Raw genomic sequence first — 24,167 nt, 5'->3', positions numbered from 1 at the left:
AACCAGCTTCCCCCTGAAGATATGACAGCAGAGTCCCAGCCCATCTTCCCGAAAACGTCAGAAACCCTACCTCTTCAAAGAGTATATTTTGTTTTTTAAATGGCTTTTACTACTAGCATTAACTTGAACGCACCTACTACTTTTAGTCACTCCGGAAAACAGTGTCTGCTGAATGACATATGTAAATGTAGGTGCCAAGAGGCATGAAGAGGATTGACTGTGCATTGTGTCTAAGCATTATCAGGGATCGATGTACCATGCCTAACCGAATATGCACGTAGGGCCCTGGAGACACGTGACCTGTTATCTTTTTAGGGGCATTCATGTCAAAAGCCCCCTCATCCATTTGAAATAGTATGATAGCTGATAACACTCCATATGCTACCATGTGGGCACGTGTTCATGCTTAAAAGCCTCACTGGTGTATACAATAGCATCTTGTAGCCATCGCTGTGTCCTTGAATACGGGGCCAAATGGAATTCTGCATGTTTTAGGGCTGTGTTGGCTTAAAGGTATGACGTTCAAATATTTCATCCACAGAGGTCGAAATGACAAGAAGTGATCTCATGATTCATGTGGAAAAGTCTGATAAATGATCTGAATAAATCATCAGATGGGAATATTTATTATTAGACATTGTAATGGGACTTCAGCAACCTACTGTATATGCTTCAGGGCTATGTGTACTCCACATAATCCCGACAGAACCATTCTTGTCATTCATTCTGACGTGCCCGTAATATCCAGCGCCGTTTATTTAGATCTGTTAGCTCTGCGGCCATGACGTCACACCAACTATACTATAACTCCCAGAAACAGAATGGCGTAATGCTAAGTGAGAGAGGAAACAGTTAGCGGTCAGAACAGGAGGATCTTTTTTTAAATATATATATATATAATGTTTTTATTTTATTTTTATTTTTAGAATCTTCTTTCCTTAATTACATGCATGTGACAGAAAAACACTGTTACTCGTACATGTCGGTGGGCTAAATGTAGTCTTTTCGCTAAACTTACTGGTACAGGGGATAATTGTATTTTTAAGAATGTTTGACAATAGTCTGCCAAGAATTGTGGGCAAATATGCAACTGAGCTGAGGAAAACTGTTGTGCATTTAGAAGTTGAATAAGAAAAAACACGTCGGATTGAGTTTAAACGGTGGAAATGATCTAAGGCTTTGAAGCATCTTACAGTATCTCTGTTGTCACGTGCTCCCTGTTCAGCATTCTCATGTCATGAGATTGGTGACTGTACACAGTATGTCTAAGCAACACAAAATCTAAGCAACACAAAATGGTACCATATTTCCTATATCGTGCCCCATAGGGCTCTGGTCAAAAGTAGTGCACTACATAGGGAATAGGGTGTCATTTCACAGTCTGTTTGATCTCACTTGGCTAGAACCAGGGTGACCCAGAGATGTCTCTCTACTCACACATCCTTGTTTTTGCAACTGTAATGTGAATCCCGCTGCACAGCCACATGTGTCATTTCTAATGGGACTGAGAAAAACCTCTACTGACTATTACATTTAGGTACAGTATCATGTCCATTAAGTTGTAACCAAACCAAAGTTAATCAACTATACCCTATAGTTGGTTGCCAAGTGTAGGTTTAGCAACACTCTGATGTACAGTACCTTCAGAAAGTATTCAGACCCCTTGACTTTTTCCACATTTTGTTATGTTGCAGCCTTATTCTAAAATGGATTAAATAAATAAAAATCCTCAGCAATTTACACAGAATAACCGATAATGGCAAAGTGAAAGCAGGTTCTTAAGAAATGTTTGCAAATTAATACCTTACATGAATACCTTATTTACATACAGTCCCAGTCAAAAGTGTGGACACACCTACTCATTCAAGGCTTTTTATTTATTTTTACTATTTTCTACATTGTAGAATAATAGTGAAGACATCAACACTATGAAAAAACACATATGGAATCATTACCAAAAAAGTGTTAAACAAATAAAAAATATATTTTAGATTTTAGATTCTTCAAAGTAGCCACTTTGCCCTGACAGCTTTACAGACTCTTCTCTCAACCAGCTTCACCTGGAATGCTTTTCCAACAGTGTTGAAGGAGTTCCCACATATGCTGAGCACTTGTTGGCTGCTTTTTCTTCCCTAGAATGTCAAGAGTGTGCAAAGCTGTCATCAAGGCAAAGAGTGGCTACTTTGAAGAATCTCAAATATAAAATATATTTTGATTTGTTTAACACTTTTTTGGTTACTACATTTATTTAATCCTTATTTTAGCAGGTAAGTTGACTGAGAACACATTCTCATTTACAGCAACGACCTGGGGGAATAGTCAGAGATGAGTGCAGATGAATGAGCCAATTGTAAGCTGGGGATGATTTGGTGGCCATGATGGTATGAAGGCCAGATTGGGAGTTTAGCCAGGACACCAGTGTTAATCTTACGATTAGTGCCATGGGATCTTTAGTGACCACAGAGAGTCAGGACACCTGTTTAACATCCCATCCGAAAGACGGCACCCTACAGTACATAGAACAATGTCTCCAATCACTGCCCTGGGATTCACTGACATTGGGATATTTTAGATCAAAAGAAAAAGGGTGCCTCTTACTAGCCCTCCAACACCACCAGTTCTCCCATCCAGAGACTGACCAGGACCAATCCAGCTTCAGTAACAAGCCAGCAGTGGGATGCCGGGTGGTATTCAGCTGACTACATATGTTATTTCATGGTTTGGATGTCTTCACTATTATTCTACAATGTAGAAAATATACTGTATATAAACAAATCCATTTAAAAAACCTTGAAAGAGTAGGTGTGTCCAAACTTTTGGGTGCCGAAGATGTAGTTGTTGATTAAGGCATCCCCCTGCACTTCTCTCATTCAGAGGGGTTTGGGTTAAATTCAGAATACACTTTTCTGGTGAATCCATTCAGTTGGACAACTTGCTTGGTATCCTAACCTAACCCCTAGCCTAGCTGCAGTTAAGGCTGCTGGTAGCCTAGTGGTTAAGATTGCTGGGCCAGCAACTTAAAGGTCACTTGTTCAAATCCCTCAGCAGATGAGGTGAAAAATCTGTCTGAGCAAGGCATTAATCCTAATTGCCCCTGTAAATCAATCTGGATAAGAGCATCTGCTAAATGACTGAGATGTTAGCTAGAATTTGTACAAATGATGAACCTATTGTACATTTTGCAAAATCGCAACGTATACACGTCATATAGATTGTAACTCATAACATATCGTGCAAAATGGTTGGTGGACTTCCACAAAACGAATACATGACATACTAAACATAACATATGGAGTGCTTTCGATTTACAGACGGAATGACTGACCAGGTTGGACTTGAGGATGCAGCTATACAGCTCGGCATGGCATCATTGTATCCAGCAGAAAGTATTTTTGTGTTGGCTCAGTAAATGTATTTCTAAGTAGGTCAAATCCAATTGAAAGCCCCCAAACAGAACTTGTGAGAAACTGCTGTGTGTCTCCCGGCTGGGGAGAGTGTCAGGGACTATTACCAACGGTTGTGTGTTTCTACTTAGCCAGTTGAATGAGGTTTGAAGCTGATCCTTCAGTTGTTGCCTGCGCTTGTCTCAGCACTTTGTCACTTTGAGACGTGCTAGAAACTGTCTTCCTGCAGGCCCCTGTCTGTCTAATTTCTGCTAAGTAATCAGGCCAGTGTCTGAGAACAGTGACGCTGTCATCTGCAGGCTCAGGAGAAGCTTAAAGATATAGTCCCTTTCTTCTGGGTGATGGAGGTAAATTGTGTGCTTGAAAGTTGAACCGCCATGTCGTGTAGACCTAGATAAAAGCAATGAGGCCCCGACAACCACAGGCGCTATTGGCCTGGTAGCATGCGTGGTGCTGAAAGGACAGCGCCAAAGATGGGTGTGGCCAAAACACGTGAATATTAGAAACAACCCTTGCCTGAATAAGTGTCCCTGAATAAATTGCTTATCTTGGGCTACTCCCGTACAAAATAATACCCAGTAATCAGTTACGGTTTTAATATAACAAGCAAGAAATTTTGTCTTAAGATATTCAATATAGGCCTATTTAGGGGAGATGGCAGTTGCCTAGACAAAAAACATATCAGGTGCAGTTATTTTCCTCGATGATGCATTGAAGATGTGCGTCTGTGGTAAGCTAACATCTCAAATGTGTGACTGAACAGCACGAGGGGGTGAAAAGGTAGCACTGAAGTATCACTTTGTTTTCATGAGACCCAGGGCAGCACTGCCACCTCTGGTTTGGAGACTCGCGCCTACTCCCCCTGCCTCCTCCTGCCCTGTGCAGCTACACACTAAAACAGTTTCAGAACTACTTTCGCCTTCTTTCCTTTCACTACAGCGCACTATGGCCGAGCGTAAGCAGAATTGGATCAGGGAGGAGAATGATGACTTACCGGTGTATCTCGCCCGTCCCGGAACGGCCGACCAGGTACCCCGGCAAAAATACGGAGGTATGTTTTGCAACGTTGAGGGAGCATACGAGAGCAAAACCATTGATTTCGATGCTCTGAGCGTCGGTCAGCGTGGGAACAGAACCCCTAGGACTGCTAAACCGGAGACCGCGCAGGAAGCGAGGAGCCCTACAAGTGAGAGGTCTCCATGTAAAGAAAGTGTAATTTGGCACGATATGAGAGACTCTGGCACAGAGAGAAAATGTACCAGAGGCAAGGAAGTCCTACAGAACCTGGGTGATGAAAAGGTAAGTTCTATTCTTGCGTGCCACAGATGTCTGCGGTAATCAATGTACCCGTCAGTTTAGAAAATAGTGATCTAAATACAGTACAACACAAGAGACGCACAGCAGCTGACACAACTCTAAATTCAGAGGAGCATACAGATGAATTCATGTTGTGTCATGGCAACAGACATTTGACAAATTGTTCTTCCTCATATCAAAGGGCTCCTTGAGAAACTTGTCTTCCTAAAATGGTTGGTTGGGTTTATGCCAACTACATTGTAAGTGCATCCGGATAATGAATGATGTAAGGAGTCAGTTTGACACTCTAAAAGTATCAATACAGCACAATACGCAATCCAACGAATTACAGGTTTATGCGAAATATTCAATCACGTTTCCTTCCCTCTTTTTAGCGATTGACTATTAATTGCCTATCTACTTAGCTTTCCTCAAATTATTTTTTTGTTATCCAGTTTAAACGGCTTAAACTGTACATCACACGGTGTAGACAAACTTCCACGTGTCACCCATTTACATAAATTGCATGATGGTAATGTTGTACTGTTACAATATTTGCATGTGTGTCAAGCCTGAACAGCCTTGGTTATGAGCGCAAACTTGTGCTGATATTTGGGAGTCTCGGCCAGGTACATACTGTAGGCTGACAGTAAGTGGCCTTCAGATTGCAGGCCTGCGTAGGACATACGCAACGCAGCTAGTGAGGTAGCTACTGCTCTGTGTCAGCGGTCATGGGCAGCCTTGCTGTATGGAGAAAGGTGCTTTCTGGATCCATAAGTGCCCATATATCTATGAACTAGGAAATGTTTTAATCCTTCTCGACTGTAATGTGATTTGTGGATTCAAATAAAGTATTTTATATGTGTGTGGGAAGAACAAGTGTGTGTGTGTGTGTGTGTGTGTACGTGCGTGTGTGATTCTGCCTCTCAACAGGCTTGTGGAAAGTTAACAAAGTTGTAGAAGGGAACTTGGAACAACTAGTATCAATGGGACATGTTTGGGATGCAGAGGTATCTGAAAGATAATGAAATGCTATAAATACTGGAATTTGATGAAGGCTGCAGTATAAATCTGGTTGCATTTGATTAGATTGGTCTGTGGTTCTGGATCACCTGCGGGAGACATAAGAACCCTTTCATCCTTTGGTTGCTTCACTCTGGCCACACACAAAGGGACACAGAGCAGTTGGTCATGTGAAATGCTTTACTCAATTGACGACTTACAATGCTGCCAACGCACGTTGAGCCTGGCGTTAGTCTTTAGTCTCATGGAATAAACAAACAACTTGTACTTTCTCCCTTTACTTCTCAGCCTTATGATTTGTGGCCAACTCACGCCACTCCAATCAAAACACAAATGAACACATTTTTCCAAGTCCGATCAATCGTATATCAGCCACATATGTGATGATTGTTCGTCTCAAATAAAAACAAATGCATTTGAATGATCATACATCGACCTTGCAGGTTACAAGGAGCATATAAAAGGAATCCAGTAGGATCTTTTTGAGGAATTATTCTGTGAGTTTTTTTTATTTTTTATGTCATATGTTCCACTTTACATCTCTTTTTCAGAACTTATCGGCGTGGAGTTTGAGGTTTGAGCAATGAATACAACGTATTAAAGCATTGAAGGGTTTCAAATATCTCTCACTGTTATTTTTGGAATCTGTTCACTAATTCATAGAATGGATGTTGGAGGTGTACCAGGATGGACACTTTCTGGTATACTAGCAAGCAACAACAGTCTCTCTTTTGTCTCGTGCTGAGTGAGGAAGTTCAGATGGTTAATATAGACTAGGTGATGTGAGTTATGAATCCATCCTGTGTCTGAAGTCATTTTTATTCCTATTATAATGCAATTGGTGGGAAATTACAGTATAACATCACTTGTCCTTTAAACCTTCATAAAGTTGGTTTAATTAATATTTCAACTTGAATACTTCAGTTGATCTTGTGGGCCACACAAAGTGATGATTCACGGTGTGTTTCCCAAATGGCACCCTGTTCCCTTTTATAGTGCACTAGGGAATAGGGTGCCATTTGGGGCTGAGACACTGTATCCTGCCCTGCTGTACCGTAATCCCTTTGGCTCAGAGATGAGAAAATCCATTAGGTTGAGTGAGGATGATTACTATATAGTCATAGCTGTGTCAGTCAGTCCTAGACACACACCCAAACTTAGCACGGAACAAGAGACAGACCAAGCAAAACCAAGGTCACTAACTACACTCCTTGAGGCGCTGATTCAGCGCAGTGAAGTGTCTTCTCACTCTCTGCCAGTTTGTGCTGTGACGGCAGATTGTCTCCTGTTGCATAATAAATCAAGGCGACATTTCTATCCAGGCATCACGGGGAGGACTAGTGGTGTGTCATCCTAGACTGATATGCGGTTTTGACTAGATGGTATACAGCTACGGTCAGAATGGACTTTTCGTAGCAAGTCAGGAGATTAAAGGTAGCAGGTTAGGATAATTAGTTTAAGGTTAGGAAAAGAGTCGAGGTTAGCTAAAATGTTAAATAATAATAATAATAAATCAGCTGCATCTAGCCATGACATACCTCTTGTGGCTGCTAGGGTCCCCATGTGGACCGATGTGGAACTGCAATGCTGCAGCCCTGATCTGACCGTCTGATCTGAGTCTGCTGTGTCCTGTGTTGCTCCCATCTTGTGGTGGTGACATATCAGTCTGACAACTAATGTCAGCCAAATTAAACCTGGGAGCTTCTTTCTGCTCTGCCCGCTCATGCAAGTGAATCGCCAAACGGAACTTCAGCTGAAACGTCGAGCTGATGCAAGTTCTGTTTCACACGAATGTGCACTCCTATCAGTACCCTATATAATCAATGTTTCATTATGAAGTTATAATCATGCCCTACCACATGAGGCCAGAGTATGAAGCCTCACAATATAATATTTATTAAGAATGCCTATTTAAGACTTTTAAACCATGTGCTCCCATCTTCATAACATTTTATTTTTTTCGGCAGCTCTTAAGTCTCCTGTGACACGCCTAAACTTTACATGAGCACACTGGGAATTAATCCTCTTTCTCTACTCCATTGAACGTCTTGATTTGTGAAGCAACATCACTAAGGCTTGTGTCTCAGTGGAACGGTAGGTACCTCTTCATACGAACAACCAGGGATGGAGAGTCTCCGTGCCCTGCCTTGTCTTCGATTCAGGGAGGTGGCCAAACCATGGGAGGGCCCTCTCTTTGTCCTCTGCTCATCAGGGTAATGCTCCAGGGATGGCCTTTCTCTCCACACTCCCCCAGCATCCGTGAAATTCTTGTCATGGTGGTAATGGGTTAGGGGCTCGGCCCAGGGGGTTGGGGCTATGGGGGATAGGGGTTAGGGGGTTTAATCTCCTTTGGCCCACAGGGTGGAAGGTGTGTGTCAGACCCCTCTGTGGCTGGCTTGTACATGATACCCAGCTTCCTGTCTGTCACACCCTTCTGTGGCTGGCCTATACATGATACCCAGCTTCCTGTCTGTTACACCCCTCTGTGGCTGGCCTGTACATGATACCCAGCTTCCTGTCTGTACCTATGAGTATGCTCTAGTGCATTACTTTCAGAACATCAAAGACAATAATTACTGTCTATTACTGTATTTGGATTTTAACGGGAATATCATACATTTCCATCTGTGTCAGTCAGTGTGGCTTCTGCGCTTGCAGAGGAAATATCCAGCCAACTTTAAGTGCTTTGTTGATGCATTCTCCAGGGATAGTAAAATGCTGAAGTAATAACTGGTCTGTCCACATCCATGAACGGACATGTCAACAGTGTGCTATTAGGAAGCACCTTATCATTCCTCACTAAATGACTTCCTCCTCGGTTTTCTAGTTTATATTGTACTGATATTTACTGGACTAATGTACACAGCATCTCTCATAGCCCCTTTTAAACTTGTGATAATCAATTGGTACTTTGAGATACATACACCATACAGATGTACGCACGCGCGCACGCACACACACACACACACACACACACACACACACACACACACACACACACACACACACACACACACACACACACACACACACACACACACACACACACACACACACACACACAGTGTTGTTTTTGATTCACAGAACCTCATTATCGGTACATTGGGGAAGGGGGGTCTGCTCTACTGAGGCCCAGACAATAGAGACACATGGCAGGGTGGGGACAGTGACAGGCTCTGTGGGTCCGACAGCTGTTACTCGCCAGCAAGCTCCACCCTCTTTGTTCATAATAACAGGTCGACCAGTCTAGCCCAATAATTACCGAGATCATGGACACAGATATCAGCTCTCCCTGAAATACTGCATCTCAATTTTTTTGTAGCCCATAAAACATGGAAAAAGTGGGGAATTCTAGAGTGTTTCCTAGTTATCACATGACACTGAAGAAACTCGTGCATTGCCTTTACATGAAATCATACATGATTGGTTGATTGTGGATACTCCGGAAGTCGTCCATTCTATTGTGTATGGGTAACCATTTGTATGGTGTCTGAAGGCCACTCCCAGTAAAATAATATAAATGGCCTATTTGAGAGCCGTTCTACTTTATTTTGGCTGGGAAAAAAAGATCACTTGACATAAGTTGCTTTACAGTGAAAACACCGACCTCCAGTTTAAAAAAAAAAAGTGGATTTGTCACTTGCTGAGCTTAGAAATAGGACTACACAGCTGAAGCAGATAGGACAGCCTGCCCCATCCTTAGCTTCAGTTGCACCCTCCTCTAGCTCATTTGGTACAGTAGTCTAACCTGTCAGGCCCACGCCCCTCTTGTCTCAGCTCCACAGAGAATGCAGTATATAGGCCTAGTCTACTGCGTGGTACCTTCATGCTCTGCCCATTGGCTATCCACGGCCGCACCGGTTCTAGAATTAACTAGTGCATTGTTGGCCTGCTGGGATCTATCAGCGCTGCATGCATAGCATGTTGAACACACCATTGAATTTACACAACAAAGCTATAAAGTAGCGAGCTCATAGTGGTCGCCAACACCTGCTGTTGAGTGTCCTCTTGTGGAATGATTTGAGCATTGCAGCTTTACAAATTAGACTGTATTTTGAGGGAGGAGTCCACCGGATGATCAGAGTAGACTTTCTAGCTCACTACGAAGCGCACTTTACATTGCAGAGAGAGGCGACCATTCCCTAGTTTTCCCATCCAGGCTGTAGCCGCAGAAGCATCCAGAGGGGAATATTTCAAGGCTTTGTTCAGAGGTGGAATCAGTTTTCAGTCGCAATCATGTCTGGGCATTCTTATCAAGGCAAAAAGAATATTCCAAAGATCACAGTAAGTAGAAAGTAATATCTGCCTCAATTATTCTTGAAACTTGCATGCTTGATTGATGCAAATCAGTGCATTGGTTTTGTCTTTCCTTTTTTTATGTAACCGCTATTCAGAGCTGTGGCAATAGTAATTAATGGGCAGATGCATACAGGCTTTTCTCATCCGTTTGGAATATTTTCCTAACCATTATGATAGTCTATTGAACATAGCCGCTGGAAAATGAAATACAGTGCTAAGTAGTGCGGAATGAGGTGGCATGATTGGCCACAATAGTGACAGCCGGAGAGACAGAACAAGGCGTTTTCTTAAAGGTAACTTGCATCTTCTTTGTTGAGGATGGCATGGTACCCGTGCGCAGTGCATGTGGCTCATGTGCAAGATATATAATGAAATAAATCAAATAACCTACATCTTCACACTGGACTGTAATTGTTAGAACTTTCGTTTTTTTTACTAAATTGTGGCAACTGGAACGATTGAGGAAAGAGAGAAAATGCTGTAGGAAATCATATTCTTTTTCAAATAAATAATAAATAACATTATCGCGTTTTGGATTTTTTTTTGTAGCATACAGGGCCAAATATGTTGAAAACTCGGCCTCCTATGATAAGAAAAAACGAATACAAAGGAATAAACTAGTTATAATTGTGTGAATCGAGGAAATATATGGCCTATTCGTTTTCATTATTGAAGAACTTTAATTATGTATCATAATAAACCACGTTATACACACCAATTCTGTTAAATATATATGTATTTGTCCAGCTGTAGGCAATCTGAGCGTCTGGACTGGTGCAAGGAGAGAAAAAAAGAATCTCCCACGCCCATGTGTGATCAGATGCGATAACCCGCCTGTAAAATGGGTCATTTCGAATTCTGCATCACTAGAACATAATGTAACAGAATTCGCCGGTGCGGTGTGGTGCTTAAAAGGGGTTGGGAGTTTAAATCGGTGCAAAAGCAACGTGCTGGCCGGGATTGATGCTGCAGCACAGCTCTGGGTATGTCTGAAATGGCTGCGTGTTCATTGTTGCGGCTAAGGGTGATGTTTTATTCCAGGAGAGACGCCCTTTGTCTCGTCTGATATCACTGACTGATTGGGGGTGGATGCCGGCTGGCTTGCAGCGGTCCTCTCATATGTAAAGCATCAGGACTCACGATAATGTTTTAGGAACCGTTTGTGCATGTTTTCTATGTGTATATTTTTTTACATATTTTATTTTGTGGGGGCTTTGAACATCTTTGTGTGGCCTGTAAAGGTAATACACCTGCTGCTAAATCTAGGACCTCAGGCTGTACTGGCCCCTGGGGGCATTATTTTATGCTTTATCATCAATTCTACATATATCTAGACCTATGTAGACCTATGACTTTACCCTACTGTACAATATGTACAATATTTACCTGACTCCAAAATAATGTGTGATAGCACCAACTTGACATAATGGAGAATCTAATATCCTTTAAACAATTATTAATAGACAGTTCTTTACAGTGTAATTACATGTAGGCTATAGCCTGACAATCTGAGAAAGATATTGTATTGGGAATGATTTTCCTCGTTTATTTCTACCCCCTACATTCCAGCTGTTTCCCTATGTCTGGGAACAGTGGAGGCCATGTCAGATTTCTAGGTGTGGTTATGGTTTTTCCATGTCCTCACAGTAGCCCACTGTAGTGCCGTGCATGTCATCAATAATCCCCTCCAGCTGGAACCTGTATATGTGGGCAGGACTGACAGGCCTTACCCAGAAAAAAACACGATTCCCCCCAACCGGCACCTCAAAACAGGGCGCCTGCATCCCCACACTGTCTGCAAAGTGGGCCTGACTGCAATCAAAACATCCTGCAGTAACCACCCAGCTATTGCCATCCACTCTCCATGGTAACCTGCATAGAGACATAGCACCTCGGTTAACCTTGTTTCCCTAGCTCTTGACACGAGGCCATTTTCCCATTCTGGAAGGAGATGGTGGGCAGGCCCAATCAGAACCAGATTTGAGTGTACTTTGGCCTATCACAAGATCACACTGCTGGAGACCTGCCTCTGTGATGTGGTGGCTAGGCAATTTATTTCGATTGAAATGTCCTATTGTTTGGACTTTTCTGCAGAAAGAAATTAATCATGTGCTTTTGAGCGAAAAGTCAATATTTTTGTCACTAAGCAACACGGCTGAGGCAAGCAGAGGCACTGGCTCGCATGCAGCAGGAAGGCTTTCCCCTTCCATTGGTCTCGGCCTGCCCGCCCGCCCGCCCGCCTGCCCACCCGCCTGCCCGCCTGCCTGCCCGCCTCACAGATAAGGGTCTCACAGTTAATGGACGCCTCTGTAATATCCTCTTGGCTCTGTGTGTTTTGGCTGCTGTGTTTTCCCTGTTAGCAACAACACATGGCAGCATTGTTCCCAGTCAAACTCTGCAGATGTCCACAAGAACTGGCCTGTTGCAAATGCTTCTCTGACGGTAATGTGTTCTCGTCTCAATTTGGTCAGTGTGGAAAAACCTTCACAAACCTTCACAATGCAGCATACTTCCTTTAGACTATCTTTAGTATTTTCTGGCTTGCGTATCAACCTCGTGTACAAGGACTTATTATTGGCTGTTCCCAATGTCAAATTGCAGCAAACCACTGTCCACTTGGGCCTTTTTGACCTCATGAGGAGATTTTATCACGAGCATGTCTCACGATCCTAATCCTCCGATTGTTCCACATTGTGTAAGCTTAGACTATTAATGAAATCCTGTGAACCCCCCCCCCTACACACACACACACACACACACGCACGCACGCACGCACGCACACGCACGCACGCACGCACACACACACACACACACACACACACACACACACACACACACACACACACACACACACACACACACACACACAGTATCTGTCTGTGTGCCACGCCAGGCCAGTGCTGTGGATAGGCTCTACATTTAGGCTGTATGTGTCTAAAAACCTCACCCTATTCCTTATAAGTACTGACCGAGGCCTTTTATCCAGTGCCATTTGGGACGCAAACATAAACACGCTACCCATTAAGGTCTTTTTAGTTCTCCTTCACTGTGACTGGCTGCAGCCTGGTTGATTGACAGGCGGGGGGGGGGTAGGCCCAATGGCACATGACCTAGTCAAGGTCAGCCTAAGTGATTAGGCGGGGCTTTGACGTCGACCAAAGTGGACTGCACGAGACCAAGTACACGACACACACTCCTCCCAGTTACCCGTCGGAGGGAAAGTGATACGTTTGAGATGATGTGTAGCCTACGTTAAAGGTAACATTTTAACAGGAAGAAACGTGAAACGCACAAAGAGTCAGTGAGGAAGATACTGTTATGCCAGAAATGTCCTTAGACATAGTATGGATATAGTTGTCCCTTCTGATTTCCTTGGAACTGTTTTCATAGAATGGGATTTTAGTAGGACTGTAATGATACAGCGACCACGCAGATTTTCATATCAGTTGGTTCCATCCCTTTCCTCAAGCTCTGCATGGCTTGGGATGGGACTCTCCACAGGTGGCGGTTTGACTTGTTTATGAGTAAGTTTAACGGTGAACAACATGTTACAGGTCCTGTCATGACCCATCTGCAAATCCACCATTGTAGACCAATGGTGTGCAGTCACACCTCAAGGATTTTAGCTGGTCTCATATGAACACTACTGCAACTACGGGATTCTGTCAAAGCGTTTTAACCACCGCAGATTTGTCCGTATCGTTTTACTCTTTTAATTGATGTCATATTCATGTTGTAAACAAAGGGTGAGGAATGTCTTGCAAAAACAAAGACTATCTTTCTTTTCTGTCGTTCATTTCAGTGGGATTTCTACAGAGTTATGCGTTTGAGGGTTGGGGTTTCATACTGAGCCCAGGGAAATCACTGGATTCTCTGATCATTATAATCACTTGGGAGATACACCTTGTTTACACAGCGGAGACCACTGGCCTATGAACATTTCAGTGCATTCAGTCATTTCCAGCCGACATCAAGGTTCCACCACGTAAAAACACGAATGTTCACAAAATCGCAACCTCGATGAAAATCACCTCCAAAATCATTTGACTTTCCCTCATTTATTTATATGATTATTATTATTTTATATAGGAGCTTAATTCTGCTCCATTAATCCAATCTCAATGAAGCATTGAGATGGTGGACAAAGGCCTATATATGTAGGATCTTCATTTGACCCAGTTTGCTACAGCAGGAACATAATCCTGCAGCAACGGGAAATGTGAATTATTATGTGAAGTATGATAGACATTTTTGTAAGGGTTTACCATAAAACTTCAATTAATAGCCTATTTTCTTAAATCACTTAACACAACAGGCGCTTATTAGAGACAGGTTTCTGTTTGAGTCAGGTGTCTATTTCCTTAATGCACAGCTTTTGCTCATTTGCATAGTTAATTGTTTTATTCCAGCATTCACTTCCAGAATTTTAATCAGTTAATAATTTCCTGTAGTGTGTTATCATTTACACACTGTTTACACACTGTTATGTTTCTATTTTTTCTTAGTATGCCTCTATTTAAATTTGTTTTAAACTTTTCCTTGACAATAATTATTCTCCTCTTTGACTGTGCATTTTCGGCAGTTCTTACTTTCGCCACTAGAGGGGTGTCTGCAGATTTCCTGGATCAGTACTTCCGAAGTTATTGACTATTTTGGTGCTTGCCAGTTAGCTAGTACTTCTCAGATGTAGGCAGCCAATGGCTAGCAGTTTCTTACTGGCAATAAAAAAACGGATGATTGCCATAATTTTTTAGAGTCATTACTGAATTATTTAAACTAACAAATCAAACATTAAACCTTAAACAATCCATGGTAATTCATGGTAACCTCGTAAACAATTAATTTACACCCGGCATTTATTTGAAACAGGCATTTATTTGCTGAAATGTGTGTTGTTGCCTGGCTATTAAAAGGGACAGGCGGCTATTTGAGACTGCGTTGTCAGGTTTACATTTTTTGTAAGGGGAAATCAAAGTCTAGAATTTCTAAGTGGAAGTTACAATCTTCACAAGCCTTTTTGCAACCTCAAATACACTACATATTTTACATTTCCTGCAACTTCTCCTACAACAGGGTGATCAAATTAAGATCCTACATCTGTTGCTTGTGGTATCTGACATGAAGCCCTATTGGGGCCTGTTTCTGGGCCTGTGAGTGGAAGGGCTGAGCTTAGACGTAGCTAAGTGAGACCGTGAAGAGGTTTTGCCATAGGATCTCAAATTATGATGTATGATTGAAGAAGCAATAAATGAAGTAATATATCTGTATAATATTTTTGGCAGTGTGGTCATAGATGGTGGTAGATGGTGGTATAAGTACAGCAGTAGAGTATGACGACGGCTAGTCAGATATGATGAAAGTGAGCATTCAGTTTTGATCCTGGCTCCGATTGGTGATGTCAGGACTGAGGCCTGAGGTAGGACAGTGACAGACGGGGGCGGGTGTTCAGGCACACAACATGCAGTCAGGCCCGGGGCATGTGGGTATGTCTTTACTGCAACACAGTATAGCCCAGGGACCTATGCAGCACAGTAGACCATCTAGATCAACTTTTGCCCCAGCCCCAGCTAACACACCTGACTCCAATAATCAACTAATCACGATCTTCAGTTTAGAATGCAATTAGTTGAAATCAGCTGTGTTGGTTAGGGCAGGGGGAAAGTGTGACACCAATCAGGAGTTGCCCAGGCCTGGTCTGGACCATGCATCAAACACCATATAGGAATCATTGAAGGGAGATGACGTCCTCATGATCTTAGGGCTGGTGTTAGATACATTCACTTCCCTAAGGTCACTAAACCATCACCCCTTAGCTAGCCACGATATCCAGCCCCCCCCCCCTCTCAGGGGCTAGCCAGCTGCATTGTGTGAGAAATGTGGAATATCATTATGCTGTACCATCTGCGTATATACTAGCAATCTGAAGCATACTCAGTTCCAAAACCCCTGAAGGTAGTGGTATGGTATAGATTAGGAGGGGCTGTGCATTGTGTAGGTGGTGGGGGGCCTGTTCTGTATGTGACCCTGTATACAGTTATACGTGCTCTCTTAATGTCTGCCTCTGTGCTGTACACAGTGTGTTGTCGGTTCCAGGCAGACTGGGGCGACCTGTGTGGCTCAGAAGACCCTCCCTCCCGTCCCTACCACACTGTCTGGAAGACTGTGCAGGTGTCGGGGATATATCACTAAGGCTACGTGTATACAGTACAGTATGGCTTCAATTAAAGCCGTAGGGAGGGTGTGTTTACTATCTTGGCTCCACAGCCAAGATGGTAAATCACAAATCACACCACGTTCCAATTGGAACGCTCCGATTCTGTTTCCTTACGGGGCAGTAAACTGAACCTAGGTATTTTACACAGTGTGAAAGGATAATGGGTACCGTACATACATTATTCATACTGTTAAAAAAAAACATTTGACTTTGGTAGAGGTCAATCTATGTCCTGGTCTAGTTCTAGAATCTAATGGTCTGAACAGAGGAGAGGCCTCAACGCTATTGTCAACATTACAGCATCTCTCTCTCTCTCTCTCTGTCTCTCTCTTTGCATCTCTCTCTCTCTCTCTTTCTCTCTCTCTCTCTCTCTCTCTCTCTCTCTCTCTCTCTCTCTCTCTCTCTCTCTCTCTCTCTCTCTCTCTCTCTCTCTCTCTCTCTCTGTCTCATTCTGTCTCTCTCTCTCTGCGTCTCTCTCTCTCTCTGTCTCTCTCTCTGTGTCTCTCTCTCTCTCTGTCTCTCTCTCTCTCTGCGTCTCTCTCGGTCTCTCTCTCTCTGCCAGGGAGCAGTCGTGGGCCATTCGCTGTCGCTCAGCATTATGCACTGTTCCCTGTGAGGCGTGTCTCTAACAGACATGCCAGCCCGCCGCTCAAGCCTGTCTGAGTGACCCTACTGTAGCAAAGGGTTACCATGGAGATGGTTCGCCAGTGGTCTAGTGGCTGTCTCTGTCGCAGCAGCTGAGGGGCTAGACGACAACGCCCTTTCTCACAGCCTATGTTATCTAGTCTTGTCTATCTAGTCCAACCTCATCTATGTGACTACTGGGCCATCCACCCATCCAGCAATGTGTAAAATGTAGGTTACTGTGTAGTTACTATGTAATCTGCGTGAGTGGCAGGCAATTCTCAGTAGCCCTGTCTTGTGTGGATAGGGGAGTCAGACATTCCAAACAAATGGCTCTTGTTTCACCCCAGCTGCTGATGGGAGATTGCGCAACAACAAGAACCCCCCTCAAAAACACAAAAAAAGAAGTGTCTGCTGGAATTGACAGAATACTGATGCCATTGCTTTGGGCTTTCTAACATTCCACCCTCCCTCCCTCCCTCCCTCCCTCCCTCCCTCCCTCCCTCCCTCCCTCCCTCCCTCCCTCCCTCCCTCCCTCCCTCCCTCCCTCCCTCCCTCCCAACCCCACCCCTTTCATTCTCTCCTCTCTTTCTTTCTCCCTCTCTCTCTTTCTTTCTTTCTCCCTCTCTCTCTTTCTTTCTTTCTTTCTCCCTCTCTCTCTTTCTTTCTTTCTCTCTCTCCAGAGCGACAGGCTTCTGGTCAAAGGCGGGAGGATTGTCAATGATGACCAGTCCTTTTATGCTGACATCTACATGGAGGATGGCGTCATTAAGTAAGACACAATGCTTGACCGTCACGTCCTCCCATGCATTTACATCTACATTTTACAGATGCTCTTATCCAGAGTGAATTACAGTCAGTGCATTTAACTAAGGTAGGTAACACAACCACAAATGACAGTCATTTCAAGTGCCATACAGATCCAGACAGTGCATAGTGGTGCACAGCGCGCCGGGCCAGAAGAAAGGCAAAGGGAGAACATTCCTCCCTGCTCTTGGAAGGGTACTCTTTCCCCCCCCTTTCCTGTTCCCACTCGATCAGCCTATTAGACCCTTTGTCCTGTGTGCTCCCAAAGAGGAGCTCTGATAGTTAAATCACCCGCAGGAAGGTTAGAGCTGCATACCAATTAAGCAGGCCAGGCTAGCGTTGACCAGGCTAGCATTGACCAGGCTAGCGTTGACCAGGCTAGCGTTGACCAGGCTAGCGTTGACCAGGCTAGCGTTGACCAGGCTAGCATTGACCAGGCTAGCGTTGACCAGGCTAGCGTTGACCAGGCTAGCATTGACCAGGCTAGCATTAACCAGGCTAGCGTTGACCAGGCTAGCGTTGACCAGGCTAGCATTGACCAGGCTAGCGTTGACCAGGCTAGCGTTGACCTGGCTGCTGCTACTGGCGCAGACGGACAGACAGACAGACCGACACTGTCTGTCTGTCTGTCTGTCTGTCTGTCTGTCTGTCTGTCTGTCTGTCTGTCTGTCTGTCTGTCTGTCTGTCTGTCTGTCTGTCTGTCTGTCTGTCTGTCTGTCTGTCTGTCTGTCTGTCTGTCTGTCTGTCTGTCTGTCTGTCTGCACGTCTGTCTGTCTGCACGTCTGTCTGTCTGCACGTCTGTCTGTCTATCTGTCTGTCTGCACGGCAGCCCTCCAAGCTGCTCTTTGACACGCTCCAATGACTTTCATCCAATCTGTAAGGATTGATAGTTTACTGATGTTACTGGGTCACCGTTAGCTTCCCATTGGATGACCTTTACTGTACACCAGTCAGCCATGAGCAAAACTACATTTCTTATGATATGATAATATATTCATCTCAGTTCATTCATTAGCTATTTAGCTGTCCATATCATGAATGCACAGCATTGTGTCAACTCAATGATACCCCTGCCCCGACATGGCTTTTCTCCCCTTCTAAACGTCCAGGCAGATTGGAGACAACCTGATCGTCCCAGGAGGGATCAAGACCGTCGAGGCCAACGGCAAGATGGTGATCCCCGGTGGCATTGACATCCACACACACTTCCAGATGCCCTACCGGGGCACCACCACCGTAGATGACTTCTCCCAGGGATCCAAGGCGGCCCTGGCTGGGGGAACCACCATGATCGGTGAGCGGGAGGGAAGGGAGCCATGGATCATGTGTCTCTCACTGGGGGAGGTGGGTGGGAGGTCTGAGGGTATCACAGTAACAGACAGCAGGGGCCCCATAGGAGGGATTGTTGTTGTTAACGACCCTCATGACATGGAAAGACTCCTGTATCAATTACATCCAATTACATACAGAAAAAGCCTGAATCGCACTGTTTACTGTGGTTATTATCTGATTTTAGTTGAGAATTGAGGCAAGATTATAATCCACGCTACTCACCTGTGGCAGTGTGAGATTGTAGACAAAACACAGTGTAGATTGTGAGGGGGCAGCCATGTGGCAGCTTTATCCATTGAGGAGGAGGAGGAGGAGGATGAGAGAGAGCGAGAGAGAGAGAGAGAGAGAGAGAGAGAGAGAGAGAGAGAGAGAGAGAGAGAGAGAGAGAGAGAGAGAGAGAGAGAGAGAGAGAGAGAGCACGAGATAAAGGGGGGGTAGAGAGTCTCTGAGCTCTCCTACATCAGCTAGTATGGGCAGCAGTCCAGGGGACCACACAAAGCCCGTGGGGAGAGGGGGGGGGGACGAGGAGGGGCTCGGGGTGGGTGTGCGTACGTAGTGAAACACAAGTCCCGTGGAAATAGGCGAGCTGTGTGTGAGGCATCCCAGCCCAAGCACCCAAAAATGGGCCGAACACACAGATGGAACAGCTGGTAGATAGGAATGACTCACTATGATCAACTGGTACTGAACTGTCTGGTGTATGTGGCCCTGTGAAGGAAGAACTGCCTCCAGCTCACTCATGTAGTCCATTAGCCTATTCACCCCTCTATTCACGTCTGCGACACAGAGTTACAAGCGATAAAGCCTCGGTCAGAGAGTCAACATAGTAAACAGCATACATTTTCTTGGTTGCTGTTGACTCGAGGTCGCATTATCTCACTCGGAGGGATCTGGGGAGATTGGGCGGTCTTTAATTGGATCAGGAAGTGGTCAGGTGGTCAGGGCAGCAGGGCAACATATATTACATCAGTGACTAGGGGGCATTTCTCTTCATCTCTTGAGCTGATCTGAGCCTCAGACTAAAATGAACGGCGAAGTCGATGTAACCCAAGCACACAATCAGACATACAGACATTTCCATTGACGTCTGACATTGTGTTGAAAGCCACTGGCAGAGGAGACACTGGCATTGTGAGTTATATAACACAAACAGGACACGCAGCACTAGTAACATCCTGTCTCTCCCTTTGTCACTCTCGCTCTCTGTCTGTCTGTCTGTCTGTCTGTCTGTCTGTCTGTCTGTCTGTCTGTCTGTCTGTCTGTCTGTCTGTCTGTCTGTCTGTCTGTCTGTCTGTCTGTCTGTCTGTCTGTCTGTCTGTCTGTCTGTCTGTCTGTCTGTCTGTCTGTCTGTCTCTCTCTCTCTCTCTCTCTCTCTCTCTCTCTCTCTCTCTCTCTCTCTCTCTCTCTCTCTCTCTCTCTCTCTCTCTCTCTCTCTCCTACGCTCCCTAATCCATATCTGTCTATGTCTCCTTTCCTCCCTGCCTGCAGTGGACCATGTGATCCCAGAGCCGGGCAACAGTCTGATTGAGGCCTTTGAGCAGTGGAGGAGCTGGGCCGATGAAAAGACCTGCTGTGACTACTCCCTCCATGTGGACATCACCCACTGGAACGACAGCGTCAAGCAGGAAGTAGACACACTGCTCAAGGAGAAAGGTAATGACCAGCCACACACCAACAAGGGGACAGTCAGCCAGTATATGGAAATGAAAGTGGATTTGATTTCAGTATGCTTGGGAGGAAACTCATCCACTACCAAATGGTTAGGCAGGGTGCTGTTTATCACAAATATCTGTCAGTCTAAATATAAACTGGATGGAGAGGATCATGCTTTTGAGTTTAGAGGTGAGGATCCATTGGGAATCCTCTTTGGATCCAGACAAAGAGCTAAGTCTCCTTAGAGAAAGTCTCTTAGTGCTGCTGCAGTGTAAGGGTTTACAGTCCAAGCACTGAATCGAGCAGACAGACGGACGTTCCGTCAGATGGATGGACAGACAGAAAGGCAGACAGACAGACAGCGCTATTATACCTAATCAAGATGAGCAGGGTTACTACTGGCAGAAGCCATGAAAAGCGATCAGCAGTGGTGGTTTCCTCCTCCTCCTCCTCCTCCTCCTCCTTGTCTCTGGCCCATAATCTCAGTCCGTCCCCCAGCCACAGGCATCCAGTCCGCTCCCAGGATCTGTGGTCCATACCTGGCCAAACCCAAACACCACTGTCCATCTGCAGGAGGGTGTGGTCCTCTTGAGGGCTGAGCGGACCCTCTGTGGTTTCACGCCCAGCTAGATAACTTAGCCACAGGACAAGGTGGACAGATCCGTTAGGCCGCCCCAACACAGCCACAGTGTCCAGAGAGCAGAGGACACCAGTTGGCAACCCATCGCTTACCGGATTAATTGACCCATAAAAAAACATTCCAATAATTCACTGTGATAATTCAGTGATCATTTTCTGGTAATGACAGTCAGGCTCTATCTCTCACGTTTCTCTCTCTCTCTCTCCCTCTCTCTCTATATATATCTCACATTTTTCTCTCTATCTCCTTCTCTCTATCTCCTTCTCTCTCTCTTTTTCTCTCTCTCTTTTTCTCTCTCTCTTTTTCTCTCTCTCTTTTTCTCTTTCTCTCTCTCTCTCTCTCTCTCTCTCTCTCTCTCTCTCTCTCTCTCTCTCTCTCTCTCTCTCTCTCTCTCTCTCTCTCTCTCTCTCTCTCTCTCTCTCTCTCTCTCTCTCTCTCTCTCTCTCTCTCTCTCTCTCTCTCTCTCTCTCTCTCTCTCTCAGGTGTGAACTCTTTCCAGGTCTACATGGCCTATAAGGACTTCTACCAGATGAGCAACAGTGAGGTACAGTATGCTAAATAGCCTACAGCAACATACCATGTTGGTGAGCCCTGCTCGGCTCTGCTTGGCAAGCACGTGGATGACAGTCCCACCAGACTATAATCAATGGAAAAAATGACCATGTCTGCAAATTATGAGGCCTATATGGAGGCACTGTGGTAATGCTAGACTATTTTAAACTAGAGCAGCCCACGCAAGGATAGTTTAGTCATGTATGGTGACCACCCAGTAATTGGTAGTTTATTATAGCAGACATCGTGTGGCTTCCTATGTGTGATCTGATGTGGGTGGACTGCGACCTTTCACCTTACTGAGTAATGTTTAATGTTTCTACTCTGTTCTATGAATGTGTCTTTACAGCTGTATGAGATCTTTACCTTCCTGGGAGAGATGGGTGGCATTGTGCAGGTCCATGCTGAGAATGGAGAGATCATTGCCGAGGTAACCCACCTGTCACAACAACCCCCCCCCTCTCCTCCCTGGCTCAACCTTTGACCTTTATCCCAGTGCATCACCATCCAGTCATACATTGTCCTGTTCCCCCAGACTAAAACGACTCCCATAGATACTGTATCAAAAGGAAAGGGAAACAGTGAGGTTGTGAGGGGTTAGTGCAGGACAGTGACAAGTAATGTGTGGATGCGGTTTATGTTACTCTGTGTTAGGACTGACTGTAGGGTCCTAGGAGGGAGCTGGGTGAACCTTAATAGCTGGTTCTGATTCCTTCCGAGATTTACAGTGTCTGGGATCTGTCTGGCTGGACTATAAAGCCTGCTTCCTCGCTGTCTGAGCCCCAGTATCATGTCCCAAAGTTACCCCAAAGCTGTCAAGGGTGAATATTAGGGTGAAAACCTCCATACAACAGTTAACCACTCACCACTTTCTCCCAGCCAAGGCATCGCTCCATACAATGTGTTATTGATGCAGGGTTAGATACTGCCATATGTCTGTGTGTGTGTGTGTGTGTGTGTGTGTGTGTGTGTGTGTGTGTGTGTGTGTGTGTGTGTGTGTGTGTGTGTGTGTGTGTGTGTGTGTATGTGTGTATGTGTGTGTGTGTGTGTGTGTGTGTGTGTGTGTGTGTGTGTGTGTGTGTGTGTGTGTGTGTGTGTGTGTGTGTGTGTGTGTGTGTGTGTGTGTGTGTGTGTGTGTGAAGGTGGGGCGGGCATGAGGGTGTGTACGCATGTGTGTGTGTGCCAGAGGCTGGGGTGAATTCGGATGAACATGGTTCTGCTGTCTGTCTGTTCCGCAGGAGCAGGCACGCATGCTGGAGATGGGAATCACTGGACCAGAGGGACACGTGCTGAGCAGGCCAGAGGAGGTGGGAAACTATACTATACTGTGTGTGTGTGTGTTTGTGTGTGTGTGTGTGTGTCCGTGTATCTGTGTGTGTGGGTGTGTGTCAGCGTAATTGTGTGGAATCAGTAAGGTATAAATGCACGTTTGCACACATCTGTTCGCTGACAAATACGGACCAAATGTAAAATAAATTATATATATTTTTTAAATGCACTCTGGTAATTCTTCCAATTGTAATTATTGGAGCAAACAAAACTACAGTATGTGATACCGCAGCACCACTAACAGAGTGGAGCTTGGTCCCATATCAAAGCTGGCATTGCATCAGTGACCACTTCCAGACGGGGTTACAGCACAACACAAGTGCACTGGCGATAGGTGAGGTTGCCAGTCCAGGTTCAGTTGAATCTGGTCGTAGACTAATTGATTGTTCTATATGTGTCCGAACTGCCTGCCTGTCTGCCTGTCCGTCTGCCTGTCTGTCCCTGTCTGCCTGCATGCGTGTGTGCCACTGTATCCGTCGATTCCCCCTCCCCCTATCTAGCTGGAGGCGGAGGCTGTGTTCCGTGCCATCACCATTGCCAGCCAGACCAACTGCCCCCTGTACGTGACCAGGGTCATGAGCAAGAGTGCTGCCGACATCATCTCACAGGCCAGGAAAAAAGGTACATGGGTTCCCAGTGTGGCTGACTGGCCCTGTCAATCAGGCAGCCGAATTATATATTTGAATGTCACAGTGGATGCCTGGAAACAATTATCCATCGTATCAGAACACAAGAGCTTCAGTACGTCATTGGACCTGCATGGGCCTCGAAGGTCGTGCAACTTCACTGCTGCCTCTGTCAGTCTTCTATTCGGTTGGAGGACAGGAATGCGCCTGTGCCCTTATGTGCTGATTGTGGTGTTTTGGTTCATGCTCTAGATTTTACACCATAGGTCCGGTCTGGTCTAGTAGACAGACTGGATAGAAGAAGGACCGTTTTGAGAAGAATCCCTACCTTATTTCCTGAGGTTCACCGTAGCAAAGTGTCAGGTAAA

The 24,167-nt window shown here is 45.0% G+C and overlaps 1 protein-coding gene across 3 annotated transcripts in view; it reads left to right on the top strand.

Annotated features, from left to right (window-relative positions):
• The first annotated feature begins 4,334 nt into the window (after positions 1–4,334).
• LOC123999212 (dihydropyrimidinase-related protein 3) overlaps positions 4,335–24,167 on the top strand; it is a 35,928-nt gene continuing 16,095 nt past the window's right edge. The window contains exons 1-8 of one of the 3 annotated variants that reach the window (XM_046304757.1): positions 4,335–4,703; positions 17,544–17,632; positions 18,777–18,961; positions 20,488–20,652; positions 21,775–21,836; positions 22,194–22,274; positions 23,083–23,151; positions 23,674–23,794. In XM_046304757.1, coding sequence (XP_046160713.1) covers positions 4,350–4,703; positions 17,544–17,632; positions 18,777–18,961; positions 20,488–20,652; positions 21,775–21,836; positions 22,194–22,274; positions 23,083–23,151; positions 23,674–23,794 — 1,126 coding nt within the window. In that variant the 5' untranslated portion in view covers positions 4,335–4,349. Of the gene's footprint in view, positions 4,704–9,821; positions 10,008–17,543; positions 17,633–18,776; positions 18,962–20,487; positions 20,653–21,774; positions 21,837–22,193; positions 22,275–23,082; positions 23,152–23,673; positions 23,795–24,167 lie in introns of those variants that run through there. The other 2 variants (XM_046304755.1, XM_046304754.1) reach the window with 2 other exon arrangements.

Source organism: Oncorhynchus gorbuscha, linkage group LG16, assembly GCF_021184085.1.
Source record: "Oncorhynchus gorbuscha isolate QuinsamMale2020 ecotype Even-year linkage group LG16, OgorEven_v1.0, whole genome shotgun sequence".
NCBI lineage: Eukaryota > Metazoa > Chordata > Actinopteri > Salmoniformes > Salmonidae > Oncorhynchus > Oncorhynchus gorbuscha.
This window is presented reverse-complemented; position numbering and strand designations above follow the sequence as displayed.